This window comes from Monomorium pharaonis, chromosome 2, assembly GCF_013373865.1.
Source record: "Monomorium pharaonis isolate MP-MQ-018 chromosome 2, ASM1337386v2, whole genome shotgun sequence".
NCBI lineage: Eukaryota > Metazoa > Arthropoda > Insecta > Hymenoptera > Formicidae > Monomorium > Monomorium pharaonis.
The window spans coordinates 23077116-23100549 of record NC_050468.1 but is presented as its reverse complement, the minus strand read 5'-3'; the positions used below and the strand labels follow the sequence as shown (position 1 = coordinate 23100549).

Sequence of the window (23434 nt, the reverse complement as noted above, 5' to 3'; positions counted from 1 at the left end):
AATATCTCACGCGTTGGGAAATTTGATCTCAATATGGATATATATCACGCGGTCACATCCAGAGTTTTGATATGTAATGTAGGACAGCACGATAAATTCGCTGAATTACAAACACATAAAAATATGTAACATATTTATTTCAAATTTGTATCGTTGTTCAATCCTTTGCGAATAAATTTTTGGCACTTCAAAATGACACGCATAGATTATCCGGAATTTTGATATGTATTTAATTCGACATTATATATATTATAATTTTAACGTTCAAGAAATTTGGGGGTTTAAAATCTTCCTAAAATTATTTCTTTTTTCATTTTTAATTGTCATTATTTTAAAAAATTTTAATAAAAAATGCAGTTTTACTTTGATTTTTTGTTGTCGCATAAAATATTTCTTTCTTCTTCTCTCTATTTCTTCTTCTCTTATGTTCATATAAGAGTAATTTTTGGATTAATCTTAATTAATCTTAATAAATTAAATTCTGGAACTCTGTTAAAACTCTGACAGAGTGTCTAATACATAAACAAATTTTTACAAGATTTTTATACAAAAAAAAACAAAATTTTCAATAATATTATATTTTTAAAATAATATATAGCACTGTATTTTGTTTATTTCCGCTATTTTTTTAGGAAAAAATGATATAAAGTAAGACTGTAATAATAATTAAATGTAATAATTAAAAATAATAATTAAATACAACAGTTAAATATAAAAAAATGTCTTTCTGAGACAATGCCGCTTATTATGCGCTAATTAATGTAGTGTATTTCATTATTTAATACATACAATTGCATTAGGATATCGTATAAGTTACAATTCTAATTCAGACGAATCCTCGTATATTTTCACAGGTAAAATCTCATTTTATCTGTGAAAAATGTAACACCAACAACATGGTATATATTGCAGAGTTAGACTTGTCTTTCATTCATTACTATTTGCATCTTCAATTATCTTATAAAATTAACTATATAACGTAATGTTAATTCAATGATTGAAGTACATACTCATCGGTGATAGATTGAAGATTGAAAGGTGTACGCGATTACGTCTCCACAAACAATATATGCTAAAGGTGACTCGAATTAGGATAAACGATATCCAAATGCAATTGTGTTATATATGAAATAATGTATGAAATACACTGCATTAATCCACGCATAGTTAGCGGCGTCGGAGTTAAAAAGACATTTTTTTTTTATAAAAAAGTAAAAGTTATGATTTATAAAATCTAATATTTTTCCCATACAACATCAGAAGAATATATTATAAACTCTAAATATACTCTAAAATATACAAAAAGCAATTAACGCAAAATAATACTGTTTATATAACAGTAAAAAATTGATAACCTCTTTGGAAAAAGTTTAAAACGTTTGAAAAATTATATTTCTAAAAAAAGGAATTAAATCTTTTATTTTAGCAATTATTTATTTGTAAAAAGGAGACGTCAATATTTCGAAATCTTTTTCTTTTACAAATAAAATATCAATGCTGTAATAAGAGAGCAGTTAATAATGATATTTTATCAAACAAAAACTTCTTTTCTGGAGGGAAAATATATAGAGAAGAGAAAACTCGTTTATTTATAAATATTCAAAAGTGAGGCAGTGGACGATAACCCACTGAATCGCCTTTTAAGGCGTGAATGATAGCGACATATATCTCCGATCGTACACAAGGGAGGATTCGAGTGAGCGGGCTTCAAGTATCACATGTGGAAAGGGCTTCTTGAGTGAAATGATAAAAGAGACGTTCTCCGCGGGACATCAGGGAATGGGGATAAATTCAGGAAGCTGTAAATCTCGTGAAAATCTCTTGTCGAGGCAATACGACTGAAAACGGTTACAAGATGGTCATCAACGAAAGGTACACAGGATATCGCCTCCAAAAATGTGTACACATAAAAGTACGTTTTTTCCCGCGATTATACCAAGGATAGAAAACCACGATTATACCAAGGATAGAAAGCCTAGCATTCAATTTCAGCACCGAGCGATTTATTATGTTTTTTCTTCCACTGACTACGGGTCTGTTTCTTTCTTTATGTGCTAAAGTGTAATTTAATTAATAGGCTTTCTGACGTAGATCAAGTAAAGTAGGGATGGTTACTAAAGCAAAAAGTAAGGTAGAAAATGAAAGATATACAGAGCGCACGATAAAGTATGTCAAAGTGTAGCAGAGTGTGCCAAAAACCAATGGAGGATAGAGTAACAGTTTCCCTGAATGTAATTTTTATCCGCATTTTGTTATCTTTTGACGAACTTCGCATGAACTAAATGGTGCAATTTTTTTATAAAAAAATGTCGATAAAACTAAGTTACGATGAATAGATTGCAAAACAGTTTTATTTGCTTGACGCAATACATTGTACGTGTAAAATCTATGCATAAAATTTTAAAAATTTATACTTTTTATGCATTTATTTTTATGCATAGATTTTGTTATAATACCAAAATGTACTTTTCCACTTTAAGAGAAAAGTATTTGATATTTGTGACTAATTATATTGTAAAATAATTACGGTTAGAAACTCTATTTTTATAATTATTACATGTGTTTATAGTTCTCTTGATAATACAAAATTTTATTGAAATAATAATAATTTCAAATATTGAGAGAGAGAGAGAGAGAGAGAGAGAGAGAGAGAGAGAGAGAGAGAGAGAGAGAGAGAGTAAAATATTATAAACTTACGTTTAGTTAAAACAATTTTATCAAAGGCTTTAGTAAAATATTTCTAACTAAACATAAAGTAATTATAACAAAATAATGTAATTAAAACAAAATGTTTATAATTATTAGCAACCGTTTTGTTAATATCGTTATAATTTTGTTATCATTATCATTTGTTTATAACAACTAAATATTTTAAATAATTACTTAACTGCACCTCACAGGTTTTCCAAGGATTTTTTTCAGTGTATAATTTTTTAACATTTATCACATTCCACAGCTTGGTTTAATTGTCATAATTATACGATTAATTTTTAAATTACTTGATAACTATTTGTAACGGACTTGTATTTATAAGAAATATCACTAAAATCATGCTGACGTTCTCTCAATTTGAAATGTATTACACATATCACGGTTTAATATTAATCACTGATAATTATTTTCCGTAATATCGTGACAAAGCTGGAGCTCTATCGTACGGACGAACATACGAATATATGTGTAATCGCTAATTTAAAGTTCAGAGCTTCCTTAATTCCTTCAACGTACTCGCTAATGCCGTACTCGTAATGTCGCGCATATCGTCGGTGGATTTTCGCGAGAATTATCCCAAGCCTCGACCGAGTTTACGGAGATTGGCCAATGAGAATTACGTTTCGTGGCTGTCGTCGGTCACCCATCATGCGAGATCCGTCTTAACTCACTTTATTACTGCGATGAATCGTACAAAAATGCAAGGGATTCTTCCACCCTGCATTACATATGGAAATATATCTAGATGATATGTAAAGCACATTAATCCGTTAGAACATTTTATTGCGAATTTATGATACTGCAATCGAAACGGATATTTGGTTAACTTAATCTTGGTCCAATTTACTCTCTGTAATTTAATTTCATACCTGTTTCAATAAAATTTCAAGATATTGCTCCAAATTTGTTTATGACAAACATAGATCTGTTTAAGAGTCTGTTCGCCAAACTCAGTTTAAGTTGAAGTTAATTTGCTTAGCAAAAGTACCGAGCGAGGTAATAAGGTCATATTATCGACATCAAAAGGAAATTTTATCAATTTTGATTCCAAGGTTTCCAATTACAGCTCGATGTGCTTTAATATGAACCGTGATTAATTTCCACGAAAACTTCATACAACTTTTCGACAAACTCACCCACCCTGCCCTCCCCTCCCCAATCGATTTCGGACGCGAAGAAACGAGAGTTCCTGACGTAAATGAAAATGAAGAATAATTAACTCTCGAAGATGGAGTCCGTAGATCACAAGATCACAAGATATACAACAATATATCAGATCTTTAATTACGCAATATGCATTGTTACCATGAATGTAGCTGCAACGCTATAGCAGTAGAATATCAATCGTTTCGACGAGGCGAGATAAAAGATGCATTCGGAAGCTCTCTCGCGTAGCTTACGCGGAAATTGTTAGCCCGTTCTCTTCGATTCGTGTTCGACCGCCCTCACCGGCGCGGCGCCATTATCGAGGTGCCTTGCAGGCTTTACGTCTTCGCGGACGTCGAATTTACTGTCTCTCGCCCGGGGAAGCTTGGTTTCATCAATTTTTGATCGATCGCTTTTCGCTTTCCGACTTGCGCCACGCTGGAGATGGATAAGAGCGACATGGAGAAGCGATCCACCGCCTTCACTTTGGACTTGTACTAAATTTTCCGCGTGAACGCTCCTGCCTGTGCGTCTTTCTATCTCCTCTTTTTTTTTGCGCCCGTCTGTTCCGCTCGCTCTTCTAACGACGGCTGCTCAAGATGCCGTGAAAAGTTTTCACGCCGGTAATTTAATAAACGATATGAAAACGATTTTCATGTGAACGCAGACACACGCCACTACGCGCTTTGATATTTCCTCGAAATAATATTATTACATTAATATATCGTCATTCCTAATAGCTATTGTTTTGTGCAATTTTTAACAAATAACGTCATTATGAACAAGTTATATCTACGAGTTTAATAATTAAATTACATTAGCGTATAATGCATATCTATTAAAATAATTTAATTTCAATTTTTGTAAAAAAAAATTCTCTGAAAAGTTTTGGATTTTCTAAAAATTTTACTTAAAATTCTAGGTGTAGAAAATTTTTTAAGCAACTTGAAAATTTTATTTTATTATATATAACTTTTTAAATGTTCCTTAATTATACAATAACAAAAAAACCACTTGATTTTAATTATATATTAGTTATGAGAAAGAACTAACAAAATTGTATAAACTCTAAATGTTATATACATATCTATATACACAATACATAAATTTGGCTTAATAAAAGTATAAAATTTAAAAAGATTAAACGCTAAACTAATTTAGAATATTCAAAATAATATATTCTTATATTCTTATATGGTCATATATATATACTAGGCACTCTTGGAAAAATTCCGTAATGTTAAATTTCGGATAAACAGATTTCAATTGCGTTTGCACTAACGTTTATGATGATGTATTGTAATAAAATATAAGGATCCATTTATTAAAATATTGACCATTTCCATTAATTTATTTTTGCATATTTTATATAAAATTAAAAGCTTAACATATGACCACAGCCGTATGTCTTCTATTATTATTGATTTTTTAAAACTCCAAAATTAAACGAGAATAAACATACTATTTGTACTTAAAAATTCGATTATTTTGTATTTAAAAAAAAAATAAAGAAATAATTTTGCCAGATGGAAAAGATAGAATTTAAATTCAAAAGTATAAACTTCCAAAAATTTCCTGAATACCAATAAAATTCCTTGAAAATCCATAATTTTCAACAGTAAAAAAATTCTAAAAATTTTAGACTTTTACCGGTAATAAACATCCTGCCTATGCATTATTGCACCTCAATTGACCTTAAAATAGTAAATCAATTTGGTTTCGGAATTTTTTTTAAATAAAAATTATTTTTTAGGTTTTTCGCCGATAAGGTATACTATGGAAAAAAATAAAACTAGATCACGTACTTATCTCCAGTGGCCTGTTTTATTGGCGCGCGAAACGAATGGTCTTTTTAGTCATGATCGATCGCATCCGTATTACTGATCCATCCCTCTGTATCAATGATGCATCAAACAACGCGAGCTTTGGATAACCAGCTATTACAAGCGTTTAAAAATATTGCGCTAATTATTCCTCGGCTCTTGATGTACTGTATTTATAAATTAACATGTTTATAAATTTTTTAATGCAGCAATGTATTGTTTATTTTTTACGCAATCTATATTGTTAAAAAAAAAGGCTTGTGCTCTGAGTATTAGTGTCATGTATTTGCGCATGTAATCGTTATCAAAGATTAAATTGTTTCGAGTCAATCTGTAATTTAAACGTAAGTTATAGCATAAAATAGAGATAAAATAAGGCGACAACATAAAATATCAACGTTGCAATTAAGGAAAATTAAGTAGGAGATAATTTATACATTTTATTGGTATTAACAGAAGAAGTTCGGATGGTTGCAACGATAATCGATAGCGTTTTATAGCCATTAATAACTCACTAGACTTAGGAGGGTGGGCGAGGAAGGGAAAGGGGACAGAGAGGTTCCGATTATGGCTGCAAGAAAGAGAAGCCCCGGCAGATCTATAACAGAGGGATTTCGATACGAATACTACTGCATTCTTAATTATCGGAGGATCAACCTTCCGAATAAGATTACGATGGATTAATTTGTGAGTGAATAAGTGTTTGATTATGGAAAATATCCAGTAACGAAAAATTTTAACGAATTGTCGATCTTGCCATGAGAAATGAAAGATGTATAGCTGTTCAAATCATGTTAAAGAATATTTAAATATATATTTTTAATCACTATTTGGATATATCAAAATATTATTAATCAAGCGTGCTTTAATTGAATAAATGCAGAATAAGTTTAGCTAATTATGCTTAGTTACATGTCAACTTTATATAATAAACACAATTAATTTTATATGCGTTTAAATTACTCACTTAAAAAAAAATATTTTTCTGTATAATATTATTGTATATATTAGATAACAATTATATCATATTTGAGACATCACATATGTTACAGTTCAATTTAATTCGATGTTACTATCAATCTTATTATTACTATTAATCTTATTAATTTAATATCTATCAATATTTGTTAAAATGTATTATGTGTTATAAATAAAAACTGTTTTTATGATAATGATTGACTATAAGTACAATGATAACAAAAAACAATTTTTATGTCGTTTATCAACCATAGATTCATGTGTATCTTTATTTACGTAAAAAAACAGAATCTATTACCAGAATTGTAAGATCCCGTACAAAAAGAAAACAAAGAAAAGAAATATGAAATCAATTTTAAAAACCATTTAAAAGTGTCATAAAACTGAAAGACTTTCATCATTTTGATGAATTTTAATAATCTATTCAATGTGTCCAAAAGTAATAAACGTGAGAAGAGATTTTTCTTCAAAAAGCTTAAATTTAATAAAACTCGTGTGTATAAGTATGATTTTGTATGTGTATTACGTAATTGATAGTTATTAGATCCTATTCGTTTAAATAAAAAAAATTAATATTAATATCTTAATTCTGACTTATTTATAAAATGTACCACATTTAAATTAGAATATTTAAACAATAAAAAAATATAATATAAATGTATAAGAGGGCAGAAAAAGAAAGAAGTTTTATATGATCACAGAAAGAGGAACGAAATGATAAAATACAATTACGAGAATTCGGGAAAGATAAGAGAGGCCATTGGAGTATGGGAATACTGTAGGGAAAATCTATTTGAAACAATATAGCGGTTATCGATGTTTGCAGAACCGAACTCTGTATCAAAAGGGCTAAGGAAAAAAGGGATAGATGAAGGAAACTGGTTTACAAAAAGATTCAGGGGAAATCTCATCAATTATATATTAAGAAGATGAAGAAGAAAATATTATTTTGAAGAAAGGATTCATCATTAGAGTTGAAAGACGGTTCCACGTGGATTATTCAATAACGAGTAAGAATTGGAAAAAATAAAACAACAGGAAATTATAGATTAATATACAAAAAAAAAGGATGAATAAAAAATTCAATATATCTCAGATTGAAAAGAAAAAAATAATAAAATACATGAGAAACAAAAATGTTCGATTGTTTGCAAATTTGTCAGTTTCTTTGAAATTTCTTTACAAATTTCTTTACTTGTTTCGGTAAATCCTAATATATGTGTGTAGTCATTCTGAATGCTTTCTTTTAAATGCTGTGGATTTATTTCTTTATTTTAAAAATTCAATATGTTTAAGTAAATTCATGTAATTTAAAGTTCTCGAGTTTTTTTACTTTATCTCGAGCATATAAAATAAAAAGCAAAAGATATTTGTGACAGTAATATTAATAACAAGAAATATTATTAAGAAAAGTAGGAATAATTAGAAAAGAAAGAAAATAAAGAGATTAACCAAAGTTAACATATTCACTTTAAATAAGGTCTTATAAAAGAGATCAGATTTATTAATCAATTTTTATTCTTAAATGTAATTATGCCAATAGCAGAAAATAAAAATTCATAAGAAAAATTGTTCAGTTAAGTGTTAGTTGTTATATATCAAAGCTTAAAATTGTTATGCATTTTTTTATGCATACTCAACCTTGTATAAATTTCTCCCCCCTAAAAAAATATATTTTTTAGTTATGTGTGTATGAGTGTCTACGTGTGCATGTTTGTTATTTTATCCTTATAAAATAATTTTTTTTTAATGCCCGTTTTTTATTCCCGCTAAATAATGTTCAAAAATCAATTTATGTTAGAGCATGCCTAACTGCTAATATATTGCTTAGTAGCAAGTTTTCGAGCAACTTACTTGTATAAGCACTATAATCTACTTGATTCAGTTATATAGTACCCCATATATAGTCTTAATATATAGCCTTATATGTATTCTTTAGCTGTTCAGTAAAGTTCGTATCAAATGGTATCGAAAACACGTGTATTATACTAAAAGTACTCACAATAATCGAGTTGAAAAAAAGATATTGTCTCATTTATTTTCACTAATCCTGATGTAAATTTCTCTACATGTAACTCATGATATATTTACATAAACTTGCAAGTGTTGGCATTATCACAATTTATTCGTTATCGAAATAATGATTAATAACAGTAGATGTACACAGTAATTGATTAACATCATATATTATAATGCTCTTTAATTTGCATATGTAAATAATGAGTGAAACTTACCAGACATTGGTAGTGATAATCAGTGACGCATTTTTGCTCTCTGTGCTCAAAATCCTGATCCAAATCCAAAATCATATATCGGATTTTTAATTGTAGTATTATTTTTCGAAAACAGTGGCAAACCACTGAGGGTATCTTTGTTAAGACGGTCACCATGGAGTAAATGTAGATCAGTCATAAAGAACTGACTTGAAAAAAAGAGATTAGACATTTATTATTAATTATCACTGTTAATATTAATGCATAGTTAAAATTATAACATTATATATTTGTGATTCTGATGTAAATAGTAACTATGTGACCATTGTACTTTAGCGGAAATTCAACATATTAATTTAATTTATTTACACAAATGTAACAAAAATTTTACAGAAATAGAATGCGAACGAATGCGAACGTAAAGAGATCAATATTTTACATACATGACATAAAATAAAACAAGGCATTTAACAAATTTTAAATACTGCAGAAGATTAATAATAAAGCATTGGTCAAATAATTAAAAAATTTTTTAAAAATTATGTTTTACTTTATCTCTCTTTTGAGGTGTGCTTAGTTTACTGAATAAAATATATCTTTTATTAATACTTATAAATTAATATTTATAAATATATTTATTATTTCGTTACAGTTTGTACAATTTAAGAAGAATATGCGGATTATTTAATTACTTATTTTATCGTTATGATCGACAATATTAGCAATTTTATTAATTCTAATGACATATAACATAAATAAATTAATATACAATAATTAATTAGTTATGTTTGTTGTATAGAACAAAACTTGCAAAAATTTAACTTTTAGTTGTATACATTTAATATTCGCATTTAAGTGTTTATAAATGATTATACAATGTCTAGTTAGATAGATAACCGCTAGCTATAAATATAGGAAGAATGATTACTTAGAAACACCAAAATTTTCTTTTCCAAGTATTTTTTTGTTCATAATTTTGTTGTGTTCTGAGATGCGATGCTAATTAATGTTAATTCTAATATATTAAAAAATGTATGCACATAACACCAAATAATATAATAGCATTTTTTTTAGACAACAAAATGGTAGCTATTATCAATATCGAAAAATTTAAACTGCAGTTATAAACTAAAGTTGACTAAAGTTAAATTTTTAAATAAATTTTATTAATAATAGCTTCCATTTTATTATTTTTTATTCGATATATTTTGTAGAGGTTTATCTAAGAGCGGCCTCTTGACGATTGTTCACTAAAATTTGCTATGATCGAACTAAGAGCCTAGATATTATTGTTAAACAAAGGAAATGATATATACTTTAGGTATATGCATAAATATATATTTACATTTATTTATCAATAAAAAATATATTTTTGTTAACTCTTTATACGTTAAATAAATCCCTCAAAACTACACTTTTGTACATTTATTCAGTTAGTCGCAAAAACTTGTCAAAGAAAAATACAACCTTCAAGCAATTTGACTCTCTAATCCCCTTAATCAATGGGCTTTATATCAAACAGCAATATGTATTGTAGACGTAAAATCTTTATAAAATATGACATGTTGAAACATTTGTTTTCATAGCTTACTTTCGTAAGCGTGCTTCTTTTTCACAAACAAAACTCGAAGTTGAGTTTCAAATCCATGTCAATAATGATGTTATTTTCCTCAAATGTTAAGTAATACATTTTATAGAGGTTAGGTAAATTGTAGGTACATCTCCAGAACAATTGTATTTCTGATAAAAAAAAATTGAATTGCTTCTCTTATTCAGCAATTGTCTTGGCAATTGTGTTATAGCGTTGCTATGTGCGCTATTTTTTCATAAAATCTTTCCATTAAATAAAAAATACTCTGAGAAAAAAAATTATTTTAAATACCAAAATTCAATTAAAATTAGTTATTTTTTATGCTTACTATATATCTTTATAGCTATTTTAACCACGCAAGCAAGAGCTGTTAGTTACTGTTACTATATAAATAGTCAGCAAAGTTAAAAAATAATTATATTCACTATAGTATTGTGATTGCATTATTACTAATAAATGTTTATTTTTATATTATACAAATCTTAATATTAACTTTTTCAACAATCTAATAATTTTAAATTGCGAGAAAACATAATAATACCGATTTGTCATAAATTTTCCATTAGTTTCGTCACTAATGATCAAAACCTGTCAATAAAAAATATAATGTAAAAATTATGTTGAAATGTCACATACCGCTGACATCGTTGAAATTTGTCTGAATGATATCATCTTTAACCAAATATAGGTGTACGTTACAAGTAAAACATATGTTATTGATTAGCATCACATTCAAAGGCACACGTGACGAAATTGTGAACAAAAGAATACTTGAAAAAGAGAATTTGTAGTGTTTCTAAGTGGTCATCTTTCTTATACTTATATGTACATAACTAGCAATCACTTATCTGACACTGTTACCAAGATTGCTCAACTTCTGTAAGTATAAGATATGGCATTTAGTACGTAATATTTAGTACGTAGTAAGAAATAGTACACATGTTCTGTAATCGTATAAGATATTGCATAGTAATTCATGAATCAACTTAATTATTAATGTGTTAATAGAGGCATAATAAAAAAAACATTTTTTTCATAAATGTAAACATAAATTTATATTTCTTACTAATTTTCACTTATGCAGAATAGCTTTTCTGTTACTCGTTTGAATATAGCATATTAAATGTATACAAATGTATATTGATAAAATATAGCTCTTTAGAATCATCAAACTTTTATATAATTGTGTACAACAAGTTACATTATGTTATAAACTGTCACTATATATATGTATATGGCATATTCAAAAGCGATATGTAGACATGAATGAAATAATAATTAAGACGATTAAAATTACATCATCAATTAATCAAGTAAAAGAGATGTTCGTCACAAAACATGATTTTTATGAATCACTGATGTGACCTATATACTTTTTATTAATATATATCATCATGTTTGCTGTTATCATAGTTTATTCATACATCGTTTGATAGTCGGTAGTATTTAAACATAAGGTCATCAAGAGACATAGCAGTATCTCATACCAAGTAAATGCAAGACTACTGTCTATTTTTATACTTAAGAATTTAATATTACAGTGTATAATTACTGCATTAGTAATAATGATAAAAATAGAGCTTTTAATATTTTAAATATTTTATCATACATTATAGCCATCGATATCAAATACTTTTTTTTAGTGCAGTATCTCGACGTATTCATCACAATAAACTTGAAAGATTTGTGCTAGTTGATAGAAAATAACACGGGATATAGTGTGTGAGATACGATTAAAGTTGCAACAACTCTTCTGCGCACAACCCGAAACTAACGAATATCTGGTCCAGTGATTACCTTATTGAGTGAGAGAAAAAGGACATGCCTCGCTAGGTGCGGGTGCCCCGTTTCCTCTTTACAAAAGAAACTCAATTTAAATGTTAGGACGGGGCCAAATATAAACGTGCGCCAATTAATGGAATTCAGTTCGCTCATCGCAACGCGCTCGACTAGCTCGGTAGTCTCATGCATTCGTAGAATAATTGTTAACACGTTTAGTAAGTGGTGATAAAAAAAGATAGACATATTTGCAGAAAAGTCAAAAAAACGTATCTCTGAATAATTTGTTCATCTGTGATTTGGCAGATAAATAAGCTAGGTAAATATCCACATAGTAAAAAATATTTTTTATTTATATTAAAATCCTTGTTAAAGTTTTTATGTTAAATTTGTGATATATTTGAGTGTTAATATTACCGAACATTAAACGTTGACTTTGTTTTAACAGCAAAACGTATGCTTAGCGTTTTATAAAATAAAATATAACGTTCCTTTCAGACATTGCCCACCGTCTTTACCGAATTACAGTTTCGATTCTTGGTACATTCAACATAATCTCTCTACTCATTTACATTAATTAATGATTAGATTAAATGCATAATTCCAAAATCTTACTATTGTGATCAAAAAATAAGATAAATTTTTTATTACACTTCGCGGATACTATAAAATAGCGGGTACAATAAAATCATAAAATTTTTTTTTTTGTAGGTTGGTAGTACTGTCTTTGACATCTATGCAGAGTTTCATGTCAATATATTCAATTGCTATAGAGCTGCACGTGTTTTTGTAAACATACAAAAGTGAGTTTTTCAATTTTTACTATGTCTGATTTTGTTGAGCAAAGAATTTGCATTAAATTTGGCGGAATAAATATTCTGCCGCGGAAATGTTGAAGATGTTACAGAAGGCCTTTGGTGATAAGGCTATGTTGCAAAAAAATGTTTACAAGTGATAAAGACTTGAAAGAAGGCCGAGAACGAGTTCTAATGACAAAATTGATGGGTTAAGTGTGTTGCAAAGAAACAATTTATTTTGAAGGAAATTAAGCGTCGAATCTAACGAATTTTACATTTATATAATTATATTAATTATTATATACATTTTTTAATTTATAAATTTTTTGTTTTGCGTTTTTGTTCGCTACTGTACAAATCGTACAGTGCGCGAGTGTATTCATATTTATCCACACCCATACCTACAACCACCCATTCACTTATCCATCCCCCCCCCCCCCGACATACATACAAATTTTGTATAATTCCTTTTTCTTATTTAAGTGGACAAATTTATGTTAAAGTTGCAATTGGCATCTCTGCGTCAGTTACACACAATGTATCGTACAATTATCTTTGTTATTGCAGTGGCAGCAATAAGTAAGTAGACACATATTATATACATATACTATATATATTTAAATGTGTATAAATCAGGGTTGGGAACTAACAAGTTACCTGTAACAAAGTTACAGTTACAGTTACTTTTTTTGGTAACTAATAACTTAACTTCGTTACTTTTCTTTTTTTTCTTTTCTTTTCGTTACTTTTCTTCTTTCAACAACCGGAAAAAGTCGAGTCTACACAAGAGGTATTGTATTGATTTTTAAAATCAAATAATTTTAGTATTAATATGCTAAATAATTACACTGCAATTAAAAAACTTTTTATTAAATACGATTTAGACTTTTACCTTTACAAAGTTCTCATTTAGTGTATATAAAATAATTTGTTAAAACCCATAATTAAGCACATAATATACAACAGTTAATAAAGCACAAAATGTAAGATTTTTACATTGAACTTGTAACTGTAATTAGTTACTTTTTCACACAAAAAAATTAATGTAAAAAAATTTGTGTTAAATTTAACAGATATCGCATGTCCAAAACGGTCCACAGAAATTTTTCTGTTAATTTAACATATTAAGCATATGTTAAATAGCAACATAAATGTTATGTTATATTTTAACAAAAAAATAAATGTAAATTTTATAATTTGGCATAATTTTTATGTAACAATTTAATGAGAAAATTATGTCGAAGTAACACATGTAACATGTTACTTTAACATTATAATAATATTAATGTAACATATATAACGTGTAACAATAACATATTATATATGTTATTTTAACATGATCATAATATTATTTTAACACGTTATATATATTAATTTAACATATTATATATATGTTAAATAATTATTCTAGAAATTCTGAAAAGTTTTTTTACAATTGCATATGTATATAAGATTGTTTCAGAATTATCGATAAAAATTTTATGTGTGTATATTATTGAAATCAGTCCAATATTATAATATATATATATGAATACAATTGTACTCGGTTCTCTGCTTTTTTTTTAATTTTCCAGTAAAGTTTAATCACAATACCCATCAGTATCACAACCTATAACCTATATATACTCTGAAAAAAATAAACAATGAAGCATGAGGATTCACAATAGGACTAGAGAGCTTTATGTCCAGAATATAAGTATTGGGAAAAATTTGCAAAAAAAACCCAGAGTAGTCCGATATAAACATAAATGCCAAAAGAAATGAAACTAAAACAAATAAAAGCTAAAGATGAATAGTTAAAGGCAGAAGTTGACTTCATTCATTTTAGTGAGTGAGATACATCAGAAGTAACTTGAAGTTGCAGTAAGAGATTCAAAAAAATGCAGTATTAATAAGGAAGTATGACAATACGAAAAAATTTAGATAGATAAGAATTAAAATAAATAGATAAATAAATAAATAATAATTACATTATCTATCAGCGTAAGTTAACACAGTTAAGATCTCTGAAATGTGCAAATTATGTAGGTGATATCCTCGTCTATGTTCAAGATATCAATCAAAGAGATAAATTAACATATTTGAAGTTCATAAAGGGGAGATCTAGTCATTAAAGATAAGATATTTAGAATATTTAAGTAAAAGAACTTAAGTAAATAGATGACAGTATATATAATCAGTTGTATTTGTTAAGTAGAACAAATATGTAAGCAGATGGGAAATAAATTAAAGAAATTTTTAGGATATTTAATTATTTCTCCCCAGAAAATTGTGTAAATTAATTATATATAAAAAAAAACATTATTCTGAATCTACGAGCTGTGTGAACGGAACAAAGTGTTTAGGAAGACGGCATCTAATTTTAAAAAGCAGTTCTCTGTTCTTGGCGAGCCTCTTTTATTCACCTAGTAAGTGAATCTTTTTCACGAGAAATATGCTATCTCGAGGTAAAGTCCTAAAAAATGAAACGGTCCTTGTTAAAACTTAATTATAGAGTAAATTCAACATTTTTTTTGTCAATTTTAACAAATAAATCCTATTATTAATAATAAAGAACATATTTATTGTATAAAATTAAAAGTACGTGCACATTGTGTTACTTTTACACTTTTTTTCAGTTATTTTAATAATTTAACACTTTACTTGAATTAATACAACAGCAATATGTTAAAGTAACAAGCAAATATGTTAAATTTTAACATAAAAGTTTTAACCAGGATATTTTTTAACCAGAAAACACAAAATTTTTTTACTGTGCAATATAAAAACTATAACTGTAACTCGTTACTTTTACAAAGTAACTTTCCCAACCCTGATATAAATTTTAGATGATTAGAGACAATTATTTCTAATGTACTTATATTTTTCGCTTAGCATAATTTTTCTGCGTAATCTTATTGAATATTTACATGAACAAAAATAAAATAATATATTATCCAAAATAATATTTTTTAAGTGTTTTAACATCTAAGAAACATTAAAAAATAACTATTTTAAAGTTAATTTATAATGTTTATAATTAAATAAAAGATAAATTTTAAAAATATTTTTAGATAAATGTATTTAAATAACTATCCTAAAAATCTTTTTGTTTTCAACGCAAGAACACTTAGAAGTTATTAAAAATACAATATAACATTTTTATATTTATTACAGGAGAAAGTATTGTTGCTTTTGTCGATATTATGTTCACTCGCAATGATTGCGTTATTATTATAATTTTATTGGTATTAATAAAGTGCAATGTTTAATTCCTAAGAAATAAAGAAGTGTTGCTTTAAGAAACCTACGTCAATCGATATTGATTACTTTCTTCTATAAATGTTTAATAATGTAAAAAAGATATTATATTAAATTAATCTTTTTTAATTTCTAAAATATACAACTCCAAAATTGCATTTATTTAACTCGATTTCTAGTTGCTAATACTGATCCTTTTTTTATAATAGTTTTATCAATTTGCTATATCAAGACGTTAATCCATATTTTCTGTTATTAATGTTTCAATAATTTATAACAATTTTTTCTTAAATTATCATGTTCTTTACCAGTAAAGATAATTATTTATTACAAAAATTTATCATTGCAATTAAGTATTTTTATTTTATTCGTGGCTTCTTATAATATATCACAAATTTATAATAATTCTTTTCTTATAAAAATGTGTATTTTCTTTCAAAAGTGTTTTTTATATATCAAAACTGAAATTATAAAATATACAAAAGAACAAGTAACAAAATTGTCTTTGGTTTTAATTAACAATTTTGGAAGATATTGATGTGTCTAACGCGTAGAACCATTTACTTTCAAATAAAAACGCGTACGTAGTGTAATGATAATGGTGAAGTAATTATTCAAGTATACTTTTTGATTTTTAGTTACGTCAACAAATGGCTGCATTAAACGCCGATCAAAAGAGAATGGTGATAATGATGGATATTATTGCATCTGTAATGCAACGTATTGCGACGAAATTCCAGATGCGATCAGGCCACTCAATCCCGCTACATACATCTTAATAACATCCAGTAAAAGTGGTTTACTCTTTCATGTATCAAACGGTGTATATAAAAACGTTGAAGAGATTGATGGTAAGTTAATCCCTTGAAACACATCAGAGCTATTGAAAGAAACTGTGCGTATAGGTTCAAAAAAACCAGCGCCAGCCAAACATTATTAGAATTTTTTGCGCCAAATACTTCGTAATGAAAAAATTGTAAATCAGCCCCGCTGGGAAAGATCACTATAAATCGGACGGATGTATACCAAGAAATCTTTGGATTTGGTGGAGCTGTAACCGATTCAGCGGCTATAAATATTTATAATCTAACGTACAAAACATCTGAACAATTATTAAGGTAATAAACAAATCGTTGTATTAAAAAAAAGTTTGTTACTTTAGTAACTGGCGTGATTGATATATCTAAGAAAATTGTAGTAATTTCCGTCAAATTTTACATTCAATTTCCAAATTCTAGAAGCTACTTTGGTCCGCATAGTATCAATTATAGTTTTATTAGAACACCAATGGGTGGCACGGATTTCTCAACGAGACCTTACACCTACGCGATGAAAGAAAATGATACTTCGCTTCATCACTTCGATATACAAGTAGAGGATTATGTTTACAAGGTTTAGTCATTTATTAATTAATACTTTAATGTTTATTTAGCTTGTAAAACAGTTTAATTCTTTCAAATACAGAAAAAAGAAGAATATTTGTAAAAGAAGATATTCGTGTTACTCTCTAAATTTCTTAGAGTGAAAATACTGCCACTGCTACTCTTTAAGAGTAAAAAATCACTCGAAATTAAGTGAAAAATCAAAAAATTGGAGTGGCAGTATTTTCACTCTAAGAAATTTAGAGAGTATTAGAGTTAAGTAAATAATAAATATTTACAAGTATCCCTTTACTTATAACTTATAAGATAAAAGTTTCCAACACAAGGGTTATATAGTATGTCGAATGAATCGTAAGTTAACTAACAATATAGATAAAGATTAAACTGCCATTATTTATGTACATATTTTAAACTAAACACAGTTTAAACATAGTTTAAACTAAAAACTATTATTAGTATTATTTTATATAAATAAAATATTATACTTTTTCTCTTTAAAAAATAATTATTTTATTAAAATTATTATAGACTTCAATTAAAGAATAACAAAACAAAATTGTATTTTGGTAATTATTCAGTTTAGAGAAGGCAGCTTCAATGATCTCGACCTTAACATATGTTATCAAGATCACCCTCCTGAGTAATCTTCAAAAAATTTTAGCCGTCGCTCGTGATTCGTTAAAAAGTTATGTGTTGTATTTATGGAACTCTTTTTGTTAATAACTTTTTAACCAATCACGAGCGACGGCTAAAATCTTTTGAAAGTCACTCAGGAGAGTGATCTTGATAACATATGTCAAGGTCAAGATCATCGGAGCTGCCTCCCCTAAACTGAATAATTAATTTTAATAAGTGATTAGAAAGCAACTGCATGTCGATCACAAGTTTAAAAATTTGTAAGTTAAACTATATGTAAGTAGAAGGATATCTATAATTAGCATAATATAAGATGTCACATTTCTTAAATCCTTTAATTTAATAGATACCAATAATAAAACGAGCTCAAGAATTAAAAGGAGAAATTAAGTTGATAACTGCGGCATGGAGCGCCAGTCTTTGGATGAAAGATAACACTTCTTGGACATATGATAGTAAATTACGTCCAGAATATCGTCAACTATGGGCAGATTATTTTGTGAAGTAAGAGATATAATTATAATTTTATTAAATTAAATTATCACTATTTCTTATATATATAAATCATTAAATTTCTTATTTTTTTATAATAATTATCAAAATTTGCACACACACACACACACACACACAAGAGATTCGTTAAAACAAGAGTCAAATTGGCATTGCATTTCGTTCATGTATTTATAACAGAAAAAACAATGGAAGAGTTGCCACAAAATATTTCTGTAACACAAAATGTAAAGATATGTTAGAATATGTTGACTCATATTTAAGCAAGTTTAGCTTATGTAGGTATAAATAGTATGTGAACATTCAATTACAATTAAACTCTGATAATACGCTTTATATTTAATATTTTTATTGAAGCCATCTATATTTGTTTTCTTGTAATAGCATTTTGCTATTTAATTATAAAATAACATTAAGGTCTAGTTGTTCTACCTTCAAATAAACTATGTGGTAAATTATCTAATGGATAAACGTTTGTATCTACCAATTTATAATATCTATATATAGACATAAACATTTATCCATTAGTTTACTATAGAGTTTATCGAAGGTACAGCAATCGGCCCTAAAAGATACAATTCTTATTAAAAAAAATATATGCAATCTATTTTTTTTAATTTTATTACATTTTCATTAATTTAATTTGAAGTTTGTTGTGTGGTCAACTTATCAATTCACCGTATTATCGAGATAAATTGGTGATGTGCTCATATTTTATTTGCTACAATGAAAAGAAAAAATGATATAATATGCATTCCCGGCATAGAAAAAAGTTCTTTAAATTATATTTCTCATCACAATACTTGGTTGTTTAAAAAATTAAATGCAAAACTGTGAAAACTGTTATCTCCGGAGATTCAGTGCGAGTTCCGGTTTCCTATAATTCATTACGATAACAAACGATACGTTTTCATATACGCAAAACAAATTTATAATTAAAAACTAATCAAGATGTATATTGTTATAAATAAGTATCTTATTTTTATAGATACTTCGATGCTTATCGTCGTAATGGTTTAGAATTCTGGGGTACAACAGCCCAGAATGAGCCAGAAAATTACAAGTACGCTCCGCTGGAGATGAATCTGAACGCAATGAAGTGGACACCCATAGAAGAGCGTAATTGGATTATCGAGTACTTAAAGCCAACTCTGAATAGAAATAATTTTGGACACATAAAGATCTTTACATTAGATGATAACAGAATGTCGCTTCCTGATTGGCCAAAAACGGTATTTCAAGACGCGAGAGCAAGAGATATTATTTCTGGAATCGCAATGCACTTTTATTTTGATACTTATATCAGTCCGAGTGTCTTGGATGAAGTAAAACAGCTCTTTCCAGAGAAATCACTAATATATACAGAAGCTTGCGCTGGAGCTATTAAAAGTTTGTAAAAATTTTTTTATATCAAATTTTTTTCACTTTAAATGATTCTCTGCTAATAATTGACAGTTTAAACGATGACAAAATTCGATACTTAATGTATCTTTCTGTTTTTTTAAGTTTCTATCTGTATAATTAATGTATAGATAATAATTATATGTTATAAAAAACGTTCCATAACATTAAAACAAAAAAGAATTAATTTTGCGTGCTGCAGATTTGTACAATCAACTATTACATCTAATGATTTTTATTTGTAATAGAGACAAATACAGAGTGAGTTATCATATGCATATTTTTAATGGATGATTTGCAGGCAAATACCCGATTCTGGGTTCATGGAAACGTGGTGAAGACTATGCAAAGAATATCATCGAAAGCATGTCGCATTGGGTATCCACTTGGATTGACTGGAACATTGCTTTAAATACGAATGGTGGACCTACTTGGAACTATAATAACGTTGATGCTTCGATAATAGTCAATAGTACCTCCAACGAGTTCTACAAGCAACCAATGTTCTACGTCCTTGGACATTTTTCAAAGTCCGTACCTCACATCTTTGTGTCTCGATTAATAATTAGTAATGCATTGCAGTAGCATAAAGACTAACTTAGATAAGCTGATGAAATTATGAATTACACCTATATCTACAACGTTTTACTGTTATATTTATATTAAATAAGCGTTTTTCTTGAATTAGATACGTCCCACCTAATAGCATGAGAATCGGCACGATATCGGAGAATACCGAGGGAATTGAAAATATTGCATTTTCTACACCCGACGGCGGCATCGTATTGGTGACTTTAAATCTGTGAGTTTATCCTTGCATAATGTTCTAATGAGAAATACCAATTGTGTGTGAAAATTAGCGTAAATCTTATGCATAATATCTCATGCGAATCGTCACAATGAAAATCTTGTGTATCTACTGAACTTTTGTTTTTTTTGTTTTTTTTTCCAGAAACGAAGAGAACAAGGAAATTATAATCAATGATCCGAAAAAGGGAACAACCAGGATAAATGTCCTTGGAAAGTCCATAAATACTATGAAATACTGGTAGATATATGTAACAGGAATATAACTTCGCCATATGATGTATCGATAGGTGTATGATGTAAACATTTAGTCCAATCATTTTAGTTTAAACTCACAGAGAAAATTTTATATAAAAAATTATACGTATAATACAGATTATAAAGACATTTTTTGATGAAAAACATATGGAAAATTTTTACAATCCTTCCTTTTGATCCGCGCTTACTAGCTGTTTACCATACTGATTTTCGATATAACGTAAAATTTTCCCCTTACTGCATTGTTGCTACAACATATCTCTATTAAAGCATATTGCGAGCTTACTTAATCTATTTTAAGTCAAAAATAAGAAGAATCATTAAGTCATAAAATATCGCGAAATTTTCTGCTTTTTCTTGTGCTACAATCGGGCTGATAGTATAAATATGTAACAGTACAAATTGTCCTCTCTTTAAATAGGATTTCCATTCAAATTGTAACTCCCTCGGCTGCGTCTTATTTGCATCCGCTTACGCGCGTTGTTAGTTCGTCGGCTCGCAATTACTCTAAACTTCTGCATAACTCGGGTCACTCTCCATTAAAACTCTCACTGAGAATTCTTACCTCCCGGGCAAGAATTCGCCGGATTTGATGAGCGCCACAGAAACGCGCTTGCTCAAACGCTTTCTCAATCTCGCTGAATGTTTAAAATATCTTCCGCGTTTAATCCGCTATAGGCTGATTATAACTTTAACATATAATAACGAAATGACTTAAACTTCAGAATACAGGAGTTCAATGGAAGTCCTAATTAAAAAGTTCTCATTTTTCCGTGTTATTCTAGAGACACGAGTCCAATGAACATCCATAATAGTAACCACAATTGTTAAATTAAACCCATTTTACAGTTATGGAAAAAAGTTAGATTAAGGCTTAAAGTATTAACATGTTTTACTAGCACAAAAATACGAATTAATACGTTCGGTACAGCTCAATAATAATAATTTACAGTGCTAGATGTTTAATATTATAGTCTCATATTTCTGGCTTTCCTGATAAATTAAAACTTTATTGAAAACCAGAATCAGATTCAGCAGCTCAGAAACTAAAAAAGAAAATACCTTTAAAAAAAATATCTTTAAAAATATCTTTAAAAAAAAATTGTTTTATCATTTCCTAAACAGAAGTCTATAATCGTTTTCAAGTAATAAAATAGTTATTTGCATAAATAACGTTATTTGTATAGAATGCAAATACTATTCGACAATCAATTTATGATTAAGATTAACTCGAAACGTAATTTCGTCGTAAATAGAAAAAATACTTCGAATATCGCAAATAATTACACATCTATAATTGTATTCTTTAAATGGCACTTTCCTTTCAATTGTCTTCATGTAATTTTTCATTTATATACTTCTTTTACGCAACTCGATTCCCATAGTACTTTCTTCATTTCCATTCTGATAATTTTCGCGATTCCAAGGTCCGAACCGATAACAATGCCGGCACAAAGAGAAAAATGTTTCTATCGAATACATGAGCGGGTCTCGGAAAATGAACGTGCGTCGATTTAGGGCAGGAGACATGCGCGAGGACGGAACGCCAAATTTCTCTCGGGCAATGAAATAAAGCCTGGATCGAGACTGCTTATCGGTGTACGCGAAGGACATTCGCGTCGCTTCCGCGTGCGCACATTATATGGGTTACTGGTTCAAGGTTTGGCTGAACTATGCCCTGGGTTATCGCGCGAGCTCGTGTGTGCAGGTAACACGCTGCAGGCACTTCCTCGCAGTGACCCATATATTTTCACCACCACTTCGCTCGTATATACTTGCGGGCAAGATTCCAACGGGAAAACGTTGTTTCTGAAAACTGGTCTAAACTACCCGTCTAGCGTGTCACTTACATGCAATATTTAACGTTGCACTTTTAATGTTTAGTTACGTAAAACAACTCGGCGCCGATGGATTTTACGATTCTTCATGGCACAAAGAGTACAAAGTTGTTCTTGACAAACAAATACCGTTACTCTACATATGTAATCGAAACACCGACCGGCTTTGCAGCTTTGGAGAGCTTTGGCTTTCTATTGTGAAAGAAGATAAAAGATTTGCCATTATTTCGTTGGTAAACAAAGATGTGCAAGTTCTCCGATCTTTCAAGAAAATAAAACAAATACGATACATTCGTGCAGTTGTATGTACTATCTTCTTTTTT

General features: G+C 28.5%; 1 protein-coding gene and 1 long non-coding RNA gene across 7 annotated transcripts; one reads left to right on the top strand and one right to left on the bottom strand.

Moving 5' to 3' along the window:
- Positions 1 to 5038: 5038 nt before the first annotated feature.
- Positions 5039 to 10849, bottom strand: LOC118644563. Of its 2 annotated transcripts, XR_004962334.1 has the most exons (3): positions 10464 to 10844; positions 8894 to 9081; positions 5039 to 6279 (listed from the first exon to the last, which is right to left on the bottom strand). It is a non-coding gene; the product is annotated as an uncharacterized LOC118644563 (long non-coding RNA). The 2 variants fall into 2 exon arrangements; XR_004962333.1 differs by lacking the exon at positions 5039 to 6279 and having other exon boundaries at positions 8416 to 9081; positions 10464 to 10849.
- A 277-nt stretch (positions 10850 to 11126) lies between these two features.
- On the top strand, positions 11127 to 21417 carry LOC105828778 (lysosomal acid glucosylceramidase). Of its 5 annotated transcripts, XM_036283303.1 has the most exons (13): positions 11127 to 11342; positions 12107 to 12561; positions 12741 to 12782; positions 12954 to 13045; positions 13523 to 13618; positions 16918 to 17130; positions 17265 to 17397; positions 17518 to 17671; positions 18644 to 18801; positions 19796 to 20196; positions 20510 to 20738; positions 20897 to 21010; positions 21161 to 21417. In XM_036283303.1, coding segments are annotated over exons 4-13 (1599 nt in total). In that variant the 5' UTR covers positions 11127 to 11342; positions 12107 to 12561; positions 12741 to 12782; positions 12954 to 13044; the 3' UTR covers positions 21261 to 21417. The 5 variants fall into 5 exon arrangements, with proteins under 5 accessions (XP_036139196.1, XP_036139194.1, XP_036139198.1 ...); XM_036283301.1 differs by lacking the exon at positions 12741 to 12782 and having other exon boundaries at positions 12112 to 12561; XM_036283305.1 differs by lacking the exon at positions 12741 to 12782 and having other exon boundaries at positions 13543 to 13618.
- The last annotated feature ends 2017 nt before the right edge of the window (positions 21418 to 23434 follow it).

What these genes read in the sequence shown, in the direction of transcription:
- LOC105828778 (XM_036283302.1), top strand. An exon ending in TGGGCAGATTATTTTGTGAA is followed by an intron (nt 18,802 to 19,795) that starts GTAAGAGATATA and finishes TTATTTTTATAG; the next exon opens with ATACTTCGATGCTTATCGTC. An exon ending in GTCCTTGGACATTTTTCAAA is followed by an intron (nt 20,739 to 20,896) that starts GTCCGTACCTCA and finishes TTCTTGAATTAG; the next exon opens with ATACGTCCCACCTAATAGCA.